This window comes from Dromaius novaehollandiae, chromosome W (assembly GCF_036370855.1).
Source record: "Dromaius novaehollandiae isolate bDroNov1 chromosome W, bDroNov1.hap1, whole genome shotgun sequence".
NCBI classification, from domain to species: Eukaryota; Metazoa; Chordata; class Aves; order Casuariiformes; family Dromaiidae; genus Dromaius; species Dromaius novaehollandiae.
The window spans coordinates 28,743,865-28,756,757 of NC_088130.1; the positions used below are offsets into that span (position 1 = coordinate 28,743,865).

Here is a 12,893-nt window from a genome sequence, read left to right on the forward strand (position 1 = left end):
TATATTATGTCATTTAATATCCCTATTACCAGACAAGCAGTAGGGAATCGTGTAGTTCATCAGCTACCTCCTTTTTTGTTGCTGATTGCAGATATTTTTCCTGTCTAAATTGCAAATATTGTGTGATTTTTGTTTTCTGTGGTTTACTTTCTCTTCTAGTGAACAGTGCATAGAAGCATATGAGCTGCTGTTGGCATTGGCAGAAAGCGAGCAGAGTCTCATTCTTGGGCAATTCAGAGCTGCAGGTGTTGGTTCTGTTGGTAAGATGTCAATGGATCACTTTATTTAGATTTGATTCTGCACATCAATTAGCATTCATAAGAGTTAGTTGCAATAGTGAATCATCTCATGACCCACCACTTAAGAACGCTCTCTGGTCTATTTTGTTTTCAACTGAATAAGTCATTTTTGCACACCCAAAAGGGGGGGGTGGGGAGGAGACTGGAAATAACTCATAAAATTTACCAGCAATTCAAATTAACTTATGTATACCATTACGGGGAATGCTTATTCTGGCTGTGGTGAGGCTGCTACAGGCATTCGCCTGTACAGAGTGGAATAATTAAACAATACTCATGACCAGTACAGGGCTTAGGACTGTACAGCTGTGGTATCTGCAAGTACCGATTGTGTTTGTACTGGCCATGTTCAGCCACAAAAATTAAGTGCAGTCTGTTAGAAGCTGGGATTAAAACAATGCAAAGATACCATTCAATGATTGCCAAAAAAAAAAAAAAAAAAAAAAAGGAAGGAAGAAAGAAGCTCTAGTTTTTCCACCCCACATTTTAACTTTGCCCTGAAATTTTAAAACTTTCTACGTGGTGTTTTAGCATGTTGGCTGGGATATCAACCTCCGTGTTCTGAGTTTATTTTATTTTGTGGATAGTTAACTTTGTGACTAAGTTTTTTGAGCGTGTTGTTCTCCAAATAATAGATTAAGCCACTTCTATAGATATATTTCTAAAGTGTGTGGAACTTCACATTACCACTGGCTACATTTTACTAATAGAATGACATGTTTACACAATGAACATTAATCTGGCTTTTATAGTCTCATTCTCCTTACTGATAGGAGAAGGTAGCAGTAGTAATCTTGGGTTAGGAAGTGGGGAAGCCTTTGGAGAGTAAAGCATAGCTTTTCATGCTGTGCTGAGACTTAGTAACTGCCTGATCGAGACAGTAATTTATAGCGCTAGCTTCTCAGAAATCACTGAAATGTAAACTGAAAGCTTTTAGAGACCAGATGGCCATCTGGCATCAGAGCCACAAGGCTGATGGGTTCAGCCTCTTGTTTCAGGAGGCTGGCTGCGCTCAGTCCATGCTCGCTGTGTTGTTACCATGCAGCTCGTTTTGCATCTCTTTTAGTGCTGCGAGCAAGCCTTTGTGTAGGTTAGTTTGCCCGTGCATAGTGGGCCATGGAGTAAATGTCAGAGTGGATGTTTGGGTTTTTCATCCACTTTTCTTCCAGAGTCTGATCATTCCTTTCCAAAATGTGCTATTGAGCTTTTGCTGCTGGAAGAGATTGGTGGCTAGCAAAAACGAGTGTAATCTTGGATTTTCTCCTTACACAGGTGACAGAAAGAAATCTTAGAAAAGGGAAGCATATTGGGTATGAGCAGGACTTTATTCCACTTTCATTTTTTGAAAGAGAGGGTGTAATTTAATTCTGTATAGGTGTCTGTCAACAGCTCTTAGTTCAGATATTATCAGTTACACTCCCATGATAGAAATGGTGCCAACTTCCTGTTACATAACTTTGGAGGAAGTTGATGTTTGGTTTATATACCTTTACTTCACAGTGAAATTTGGTTAGAACATCTAGATAAAATAGCAGATTTTTGGTCTGGAGATCAGTGAAGTTTTGCACCAACATCTGTGAGTGGAAAATGCCAGGGAATTGCTTCTGCGTCACTTGGAGCTGAGCACAGCCAGCTGCTCTTAACAGAACATCCTCACTTCCTTTCTTCTGCGTTAACGTTAGCTGTAATGCATGCAGTTCACTTAGCAAGTGCAAAGTATGAGTAATTAGTCTTTGATTTGAATAAGGATTAAATGAAAGCAGCACAGAGCAAACAGTCATTTGTTTATGCTCCCTGACACCTTTGCATTGTGTTTAGTGAAATATGACTATATTGTAACTTTGTTCTGCCATACAGTGTAGCCACTAGTGTGTCTTACTGTACTGATTTTACTCCAGCTGGAGTCAGAATTACAAGAATGGTAGCTGTGGTGGTTTCTGCCTTGCCTTTGCTGGAGGGATGGCTCAGTAGCTGCATAGTCTCTGCAGAACCTCTGCAAGTTACAGCAAATTAATTAATTAACCAGTGCTGGTTTTCTTTTGTTTTAGTATGCAGGACTGTAAACTCTGAAAGTTCAGCTGCTGCTTCTGAGCAGCAAAGCTGTCCTCACGGGGGGGGGGAGGTAACCAGTTAGAGGGTGATCTGGCAAACTGTTAGGGTTGAGGTAAAGGTGTTAGTGGGCAAGGGCCCTGCAAGTGACCACGCTGTTATGCAGCACTGGACAGTTGGAAGTAAGAGTTGTAATTTAGGTTGGTGCTCTCCCAGTGTGTTATTATCTTGAGCATCTTGGATTAATCCTAACCCACAGCGCCTATCTTTATAAACAGACAAGCTAGTTAAGGTAAACATGACTTAAGACAAATACCTAGATCTTGTGGCTGGGAGGGAGATGCATTGTGGGCAGAAGCCCAATTATCACCCATGCTCACACAGCAGTGAAGCTGCTTTTACCTCATAAACTGATAATTTATCATCATCATCTTGATAAAAACTGAAAGCACATGGAAGCATCTCTATTCTTTCACCCTCCTCAAAGCTCTGAAACATATTGTTTGCTTGCGAACTAGGGGACCAAACGGGTGATGAAAACATTACCCAGATGCTTAAGAGAGCTCATGACTGCAGGAAGACAGCTGAGAACGCAGCAAAAGCCTTGCTGATGAAACTAGATGGGAGCTGCGGGGGAGCCTATGCAATCACTGGCTGTAGCGTGCAGCCCTGGGAAAGCCTGTCGTCCAACAGCCACACGAGGTAACTGCAACTTATTTGCCTTCCTATTCCCCAAGCATTTGATTACAGACTGAAGGTTATGTTGCATTCCATCTGCTGACCTGCCTTCCTCACCTCAGTCTGCTCAGTGCTCTTAACTATGTTTTCTAAGTCACCATGCCTCAGTGATCTCATTGTCTTTAGACTTTGAGCCACTCCAGCCAAGAAGGATCTTGTATAGATTTGTTGCAAATGGGTTATTCTGAACTTTGATCTTTCTGGTAAAGGGCAAAACCGTTACATTTGTTTTACCTCAGTGACTCTCTTGCTGTCTCACTGAAACTTGCTGAAACACTGAGCGTGTACTTGTTCACATCTATTGTGTAAGGGCAGCACAGATCTACGGAGAACCAGAGACTGTAAGTGTGCTTCCATTGGGTTTTTGGAGTGTTCAAGGATTGTTTTCTAAACATCACAAATCCAGCCATTTCATTTTGAATCATTTTCTCTCCTTTCCCTTTGCGCCCCTCAAAATTCTTCCTTCCCATGCTATTCCTGTTGCAAGTGGAATGGCAAACGCACATCATGAAGGCTAGAGTGGATTCTTCCAGGAAAGGGCTGGATATTGCAGTATTTCTGGAGACCTATAAAATAATGATACTTAAATCAACTGTTATTGCAGAAGTGTTCCAGTTCAAATACATCTGCCAGCAGCTTCATTTTGAGTCTTTGTCTGCCTGCAGTGTAATTGTACTCTGTGCAGTGAGTATGTGTGGATACAAAATTGGCAAGCATCCTGGATAAATATAGATGAACATTTTTCAGTGTAAAATTTATTTTGGTTTCTCAGATTCACTCTAAAACTTTGTTTTAATTCTGTATTTGAGCCAGCTCTTTATTCAAATGCTGTCTTTTTTTGACGCTTTTAGAAGTTTATTTTAGTACTTTATGATTTCCTCCTCTTGCCACCAGCTCCTCCAAATGATCTTATTTCCTGCCTTGTTGGCTAGCATGGAATAGCTAAAAATCAGGAAGAAAGGTAATCCAAGAGAATGAGATTCAAACATGAGATAAATTTAAAAGTTTTTTTCAAAGAAGTTATAATGCTGCACTGTCAGTCCAAGTAAGTTGTATTTTTGTTCAGAAACGAGTATGACACAATCTGCGCTAGTAACACATCTGCCAGTCATGGTACCAAAAATATTGACTGCCCTAGGAAAAAGTTGTGCAAAGCTCTTTTGAATACTTGACTTGCCTTAGTGTGTGTGTGTGCTTATGCCGTATCTGCATCTGCACGTGAACATGTTGTAGGTGGCCACGCATGGCAACCCCTCTAGTTAGGCTGAGCTTGTTTACCCTTCTTCTATTTAAAAGGGTTATTTTCAGTTGTTTATAACTACCTCAGTGTTTTTCTTTGTTATGAGCTATCTGGTACACAGTCAATACCTAATTCATTTTTCTTTAAAAGAGTTTATTTAGTTGCAAGGATTGATTTGGGAAATATTTGAGGGTTTTTTTCCTGTTTTTTGGGTTTGTTTCAAGTTTTCAGCCTTTCTCTGAAAAGCATTTGTTAGAAATACAGTCTCTACAGCCCTTGATTTGTTGACCCTCATTTTTCATTTTGTTAAGGGGGAAGATGAGGGAAGTGTGCGTGTTTGGAGAGGAACGTTGTCCCTCATGCTCGTTGTTTACATTGAACTTCTGGTGGTCGGCTGGCAATATGTGTATGTGTGCATGTAATACTTTGAGTTGATGACGTTTCAGCAGAGTATGCTTAAAATGGGGTGGATTTCAAATTTCATCAGTATAAACTGTGGCATGTAAAAATGCAAAGGAAAATGCTTGTGTATGCCAAGAGAGAAATCTATTAGCTTGAGTCATTATCATTGCAGGCTAAATTGTTCTGGCATAAAGCAAGATATTGTATCGAATGTGGTAACTACTGTTATCTGCTTTGATATGTGTGGAACCTGAGAAAGAAAAGTTGCTCTTACTTATCCAAGGGGCACGCAGCAAGTCAGGAGCTTATCATATGGATGTCCTGATCTGATCATCCCTTATTCAACCCCCTCCCCATCCCCCAAGCAATGTAATTTTTCTTTGTCTAAGTCCACATACCAGGAAAAATACTTCTGAAACTTTAGCTTCTACACATAATACAAACCTCCTTTTCTTTCCTTCTGTTGTGGTCAAATGATACATGATAGAGGTGTTTGCAGACTTTCCCTACTGTGAACCCTATCTTGAAAGAGAAGCGTCCGCTCTTAAGCTCACAGACACATGATATCGTTGTGTCAGTCCATAGATGGAAAGCAGTGCTAGTTCAAGAGGCACACACTTTTCTATATTTGCATCAGTAAGCATTCTATCCCAGGTGTAAAAAATTGAAGATTTTCTCTTTAACTCCTTTCCCTGTCATTCTGGCCTTTGTTTGTTTGTTTGTTTGTTTGTTTGTTTGTTTGTTTGTTTGTCTCCAGGAGCTTACTCATGCTTTTTGGTGTTATCCTGCCTATATTGTCAGCTCTCTGTCCTTCGCCGCCTGCTCCCTTGTCAGTTGGCACCCTGCTGCTCTGGACAAACCTCCCGCTGCCACAGATCTCCGGCCTTCTGTGATTCTTTGATGTTGGTCGTTTCCATTTCCTTTACTCTACCACCGCAATAGCAATACAAGCAGAGATAGGAAGGCCGACTCTGGATTTCTAGCTGTTTCTGCAGGCTTCATGTTTGTCCTTTGTCTTGAAAAACTTGGCAGTCTATAAAACAAGAGTGAAGAGTGCTATGTGAGCTACCATTAGGGGACCACTGTACCTAAATGAAAACATTTTTACATTATGTGGTTCAGACATCCTCTGAATCTGCAAGACTGATCTTTTATTGTAACTATTTTAGCATGGGGGCTCTTGGTTGCAGATATGTGTTGCTACCTTTTTTCTTTGTAACCAGAGTGAGTAGAGAGGGAGTGAGGTGATGAAAGCTCCCCTTCGCTGAGACTTGTGACAAATGAATAATTCTCCCTGCTGTTCAAAGCCCTGTAGAATAGGGGCTTATAATGGAAGTGGTGACCCATCTTTAGCTTTGGCATTTCAAATGAGATTCTGAATGTCAAATCACTGAACGCATTACTGAGAACAAATGCTTGGAGGGCCACTGGTGACAAGGGGTTAAAGATTGTAAAAGGGAGCAACTGAAATGAAATGAAAGAGCATCACAGAGGTTGTTACTAGTGAAGTGAATAAAAATAATAGCAAGCATCTCAACTCATTTGGCTGGCAGCAGCAGCACAATAATGTTGCCAATTCATTTTTGAAAATAAAAATAGCTCTGTGGTATGGTTGGAAGTCATAATTATTTTAATGGACAGAAGCTAACCATGGAATATATGTTGCCAACAAGCTTTGACTGATTGCATCTTGAAAAAGAAGGAAATAAAAGATCTGCAATTCTAGTTCTGACTGAAAATGGTGTTTTATATTCACTGCAATGCTAATAACCCCAACCTTACATCTGGATTCATGGAGGGAAAGTCTGGCCTCCTATATGCAAAGGGAATTCTTTTCAGTATTAGTTAGTACCACTAAATATCTAAACTCAATCAAACACAGGGCTAAATCTTCCAGTCAGAATCACCTCAGATTTCAGATAAGTAGCTGACATACAGGATTATCTTGACTGAAGTGTGGAAATAAGTTATTTAGAAATATCCCAACGGGTATCTTAATGTCATCTATGTAACGCTTCATTGCTGGAGCAAATTATTCCCAGAAGGAAGAAGTGTGGTTTCACCAAAGTGTTCTGATCTTAGCTAAAAATACTGCTCTTCATATTTTAGCTGGTTGGAGTATTTTTCAGTTTCTGTGGAAAAGCTTTTATCTTTTGGCATTGTGCTGTTTCAGATATTGAGCCATAAGACTCACCTAGAAGACTGGTGATCCTATGTAAGCTATGTATCAAATGTAAGGTTGTATGCAGACACTCAAGCAAGTTGTGAGGATTTGGTACTGACAGCATTGACGAGCTATAGCAGAGCTGAACTGAAGGGTAGATCACAAGGACAGCATAATATATTTTAGGACATCATATGACACCATACCCAGAGCAGGAATGGGCCAGCATTACTGTTGTGGAGAGCCCTGGTGTACGGGCTTTTGGGGAGACGCTGTGCTGTGGGAGCTCAGCAGCACTGCAGTGTGTCTCAGTGGCTTCTCGCACAGCCTGGTTCTCGCAGCAGTTCAAAGGGAAGGAGGGCGAGCGGAGGGCTAGGCTCCCTGCCCCTGCTTGCTGCTGCCCAAACTGCTGCTTCTTTTCTCGGTGGGGCTTGCTGCAAAATGTGGGGAGAGAGGGAGTGTGCTTCTCCCTTCTTGTTGTGCTGGCCGCCTGAGACTGCTTCTCCATTGAACTGCCCTCACCTTATTCGAAAAAAGAAAGAAAAAAAAGAAAGCATATGCTAGCAATTCAGCAGAGGAGCCAGCTCAGCTGCAGACAGGCAGGCAGGCAGCCAGGACTGAAGTAAAAGCAGCCTGAGTATCACTGGCAACAGCCCAGACTGCCTTCCTCAGCTTGGACTGCTCTCCACAAAAGGCTGCGTGTATAGCCATAGATCTTTAAGGGCCAGATCTGTGAACATCCAGCGAGTCTGAGGTTCAACAATACAACAATATACAACAATAGACTTCCAGCATTTGTGCTCAGGTTGCATTCCTAGTGGGAGGGCTAGATTTTCTTTTCTTTGTAAGTGAAAACTAAGATGAGCTGCTTGTGTCCCAAAATTTGAAGCCTGTGTAGACTTTTAAGGGCTATGCTTTCTCTAACAACAGCTGTTTTGCATTTCATCCAAAAAAACTCTGCAGTTGTAGTCTTTGGGTGCTGAGGAAACTTGCAATACCACTCAGTATAGAATTAAGTATCGCTTGTATTGTCTATCCCCATTTTTTCTTATCAGTATCTACTTCAGAAGGGGGGTGCCATTAGACTCAGTAAGGCAATGTTTGTAAAGTGTTTTGAGATTCTCTGATGAAGAACTAAGTATGAACAAAAATTTCAATATTTCAACCTAGAAAAATTTCTACGTAGTATAGATACAGGGTGTTTTTAGCTTGACTGCAGATGGAAATGGATGAAAATGAAAGCAGAGACTGGTTTGCACTTCAGGTAAATATGGCACCTATTATCCCTAAGAGAAGGAAGGAATAATACGAAACTAACAGAAAACTGTAGTAAAGACCTGTAATGTGATATTTCACAGGGGGGAAAGATTTTGAGAAATCTCTGTAGATCTGCCAATTCTCCCTCTCCTCCAAGGCTGTGCTTGGAATTTGTGGAAAGATTCATTGGCAATTATCTGAGGCACTTCAAAATCAGCGCAGCTTTAGCTGAAGTGTAGTCAAAAGAAAAGAGAAAAATCAAGGCTATCTTTTCCTTTTTCACATGCATAATATATTTTAGGACATCATTCTGACTCTCACAGCATGTAGCGGGTGGGGCTTTTTCTTCCTCCAAAAATGTTGAACAACAGTGCAATTTGATACAGAAAGTGATTTATTCCCCTGCTGATAACTGAGATCATCTAGCATTCCAGACAAGCACAGTTAATGGATGACTTATCCCTCACCCAGCAGCTGATTACAGGTCTTCAGGAGACAGCAGGCAGCTTTGAGTGAGGTTATAGAAACAACAGGGCATTTTATTTTCCTTTTAGTGTTATTGCAACTATATTCAGCCCTGGAATGTTTAAGGCTGTGTCAGTCTCAGCCCCCTACAGCACTGGCATGCATATAGGTGGGGATGCAGCACTGAGGCACCCGCGCTCTTACCAAGACATTAGTTTTCCCTTTGTAGAATCGCTTTGTAAACAATTGTAGGGGAGGCTAATGGGCAGTCACTCGTTTGAAACCATGCCCTTAGAAAAGGAATGCTCCATCAAGTCTGATGACTTTTTATTAAAAATCCTGCTAAATTATGGGCTTGTTTTAAACTCCTGCAGGCCTGAAGGGGTTTTGGTGTTCTGTGAAATTAGCCTTATCATGAATTGAAAGATGCTGACATCTGCCAGTGGTTTTTTTTTTTTTTTTTTTTTTTTTTTTTTTTTTTTTTTTCCCTCAGGTTGATTCCTACAGGTGTCCGTTGAAAAATTCCCCAGATAATTGGTATTACCTTCAGCAGATATAAATAAGGGCTGGACTGATTCTCTCTTCTTAGCAGATGCTTCTTACCAAAAAAGATGAAGACTCAGTGGTAAAGCAGCACACAGAGGCTTTCCCTGCTAGGATATTGCTGAGAAATCTTAAGTCGCATTTTTGTTGTTTAAAATAATTTAAAAAAAATTGTTCACAAGTCACTGTTCCAAGAAAACTAATTCAATTACATGTTGCTAAATATCTAGCTTTGCAGAGAAGCAGCCACTGACTTGATTTTCTCACACAACTTGGAGAATTAAATTTCTCTTCGCATTTGTCATACCTCTCTGCACCTTTTGAGCATTGCAACATCCCGTCCACACTACATGTGTCCTTTCCATGAAATTTAAGTATGTGTTGATGAAAACAAATCCTAAGTATTGAGAGAGTATTTCATACCAAAATGTAGATCTTATTTTCGGTGTATTTTAATGGTGTTCTTTCTCTTTCCAGTACTACCAGCTCAACTGCAAGCAGTTGTGATACAGAGTTTACAAAGGAGGATGAGCAACGGTTGAAGGATTATATACAGCAGTTGAAGAATGACAGGGCAGCAGTGAAGCTAACAGTGCTGGAGCTGGAAAGCATCCACATTGATCCCCTTAGTTATGACGTTAAACCTCGTGGAGACAGCCAGAGGCTAGACCTGGAAAATGCAGTCTTGATGCAAGAGCTTATGGCAATGAAGGTATTTTATTTATTTCTAACAGGCTAACTGCGCTGCTAACAATCCTTCCGTGCTACAAAATGTGCTAAGAGAGACTTTGATAGTGATCCCTGGGTGGTAAAGGGTTACTTCGTTGAAGGGGCAGGGCTGAAAATTGCTTTTGAGTAGTCAGAAAGTGACAGAAGGCAAAGCATTAGCAGTGACGAGATCTGTGTGTTTTGAATTAGATGAAGACTTCATCCATGGCTCTAAACTTGGAACGTTCTCCTTGACAAACCAGATGCTCTCTCTCAGAGATATGGCAGCTGAGTTGCTTGAGGGTGACCAAAAGTATGATACAGCACTTCCCATGAGACAGTTCATTACTTTACTCACAGGCTTGCAAATGTGCTTCTCCAATATTTGTGAACTGAAGCAGAACAAATTCACCTCTTTTTAATAATGCCCTAGGAGGAAGAATGGTCTGTCAGAAGCTATCACCCTTAATGCTCTCAAGCAGTCACTAGCCTAGAGCCGTTCTTGATGCTTTGCTTCAATATGTAGCTCGGCTTAGAGCAGGAGCAAAGGATATATGGTGATGAGTTGCAATAGCAGAGGTTTTAGGAGAATACTCTGATACATCAGGCCTGCTTTATATGTCCACTTGTAAAGATGAGATCTAGACAGCCTGACTTTTTAGCAACCAGGTATAGACCTTATATCTTTTTAAACCTGGCTCCTGTATTGACTTTGTAAATTTAGAGATGTGAACTAAAACATGGGAACATACTAAAGGCAACACAAGTGTGCATCTGCATTCAAAAATTATCTGGTTTTAGTTCAGTTTAGTTAAGTTTAACTCCTCTGTGTTGATAAGTCTTGCTATAGCGAACTAATGGCAGATATGTTAGATGATGGTGTCACCTGGGACAGCAAATCCTAAGAATTTTGAAAGCTTCTAAGTTTATACATTTTTGTTTGATAGTGTTGGCTAGCTGGTAGCTTAGTACTGATAATTGTATTCTTATTGGTGCTGCATTTCCATCTGATGACAAACATAATTTTGCATTGTAACATTTAATATTTACAGTCCAGAGAAAAAGATTCCCTGGTAACACTCAGAAGTTTTAAATTAGTTGTTTGAAAGACTCTTGCAAATTATTAGATGTGTATTTCAAACATCATGCTTCTCATTCTCCTTCTTTGTCTCCAGATCTTTGCTGAAATATCTTGTACACCGTACTCACCTCTAGCTTTAAATTGATCGGTAAGGGCAAACTGCAGAGCTGTCCCTGTGACTAATGCCCTTGCATTCCTTAACTTGGCAGGAACACAAATAGTTGCATATCATGATTTCTGGCACAATTTTGAGTGATGGTGATCCTTTCAGTCACTAAATGATCAACTGTTTTTTGACGTGTGTTTTCCACTCATAACTAGACCTAGTACACTTGATTTTCACTGCAGGAATTGTCCCTAGAAGAAGATAATATCTTGATGGTTTGTGTACAGTGCAGCCTGGAACAGATATGTGTTTTATGGAGGTGGCTGAAGTCAATGTCAGTCCTTTCTGGCCCAGGGGAACTGATGGCAGTGTCCGTGGGTTGTCATTTGTTGTACTTTGTGGGAATTCACAGTTGCAGAAAATTTCTAGGTTTCGGAAAGGGACATGGTGAAAAGTCTCGTGCTTGTCAAAGCCAGGCAAGCATTTGTTGATAACTGTTCTCCTGCTACAGAAATTGAAGACTCCCACCTTTCTTCTCTGTGTGAAGCATTACAAAAGGCAAATAGACAGAGCTGTGCTCTGCATGCTTTGGTCCTGAGAAAATGTGCTGCCTTATTAGCAGCCATGAATTTTGCTCAGGTCTGCTTTGCAAGCCACTTGTATCTTTGACGAGCTATAGCAGAGCTGAACTGAAGGGTAGATCACAAGGATGCCTTCACCCCTGAGGTTTATTATTCATGTCTATTATGTGGAGCATGCAGCTTCTATAAAATAGCATATATATCTGCCTTATTCTGAGACGATTGGAGAATTTCCGTTTCCTTAAGGTATTTTTTGTTTTACTTGAAGGGAATAGTCTCATCTGTGCTGTGGAGGACTTTGTTATGTAGCATCTCTTTAATGTGTTCCCTCCCTTCCCTCCATTCTTAGCAAGGTCTGATTGGTCTGCTCAAGGATTTCCTACGTTTTTGGGTCTGCTGTGTTCTTGAAACATGTATCTGTGTTGGAACCTCTGCTGCATCTTTCAGCACCTTTCATTTATGACTCCCAGTAAAAACTGATCACCACATGAGTTATATTGCTTCTTGCATCTGTATGTTGTGCTGTTGATGATATGCCATTCATTCATTCCTTATTATTGATGAATCTGGTCCATCAAAAGATGACTTAGGGGTAGTGTCAGGAAGCCTTATATTTTGTTCTGTTCCAGTGTTTAATGTTGCCATGTTTATTCTCCTAGTGATCCAGTGTATAAAACCTGGTAGGTCCACCAGTGCTTCTGTAAAATCCAATTCTGTGCTTCAAGCAATAATTAACCATGTTTCCAAATATATTCTTGTCTGCCATTTGTCATCATTCAGTGGGTCTTGCTTTGAGGTCAGTTGTTGTCATGCCCCAGTTAGCGAGGAGATTACTTTTGATGGGTGTAAACAATTCTTAGTTTGCAGCCTTTTCCCGCCTTTCAGAGGACTTAGAATCTAGATAAGAAGTCTCAGCTTTCTTCTCTGATAATTTTTTTTCTCTTTTGTGTACAGATGGTGATAATATTGCTTATAATGTGCTTTGAGACTACAGGGTCTTTGCTGAAAATGTTGAGAGTCCTTTGTTAAAGCATTTTGTGCTCAAAGTACAGTTAACCAGAACTTCGCATGTACTTTATCCGCTCTGGTATTTGTTTTACTTCTGAAAGATGATATATTCTACCTCGTGTATCGTGATCATCTTGGAGCCTCTTTCCATGACTTTCTAGAACCTTTTGCCATGTAAGAGTCCCTACTATTTTATTCTTCTAACATGAGTGCATCCAACACAAACTTTAATTTTGAACATGCTCAAAATCA

The 12,893-nt window shown here is 40.5% G+C and overlaps 1 protein-coding gene across 7 annotated transcripts in view; it reads left to right on the plus strand.

Annotated features, from left to right (window-relative positions):
* Positions 1-12,893, plus strand: part of LOC135323433 (colorectal mutant cancer protein) — a 217,777-nt gene that overhangs the window by 185,551 nt on the left and 19,333 nt on the right. For all 7 annotated transcript variants that reach the window (XM_064499775.1, XM_064499777.1, XM_064499778.1 and 4 more), the window contains 3 exons: positions 160-260; positions 2,867-3,050; positions 9,635-9,869. In XM_064499775.1, coding sequence (XP_064355845.1) covers positions 160-260; positions 2,867-3,050; positions 9,635-9,869 — 520 coding nt within the window. The remainder of the gene's footprint in view (positions 1-159; positions 261-2,866; positions 3,051-9,634; positions 9,870-12,893) is intronic.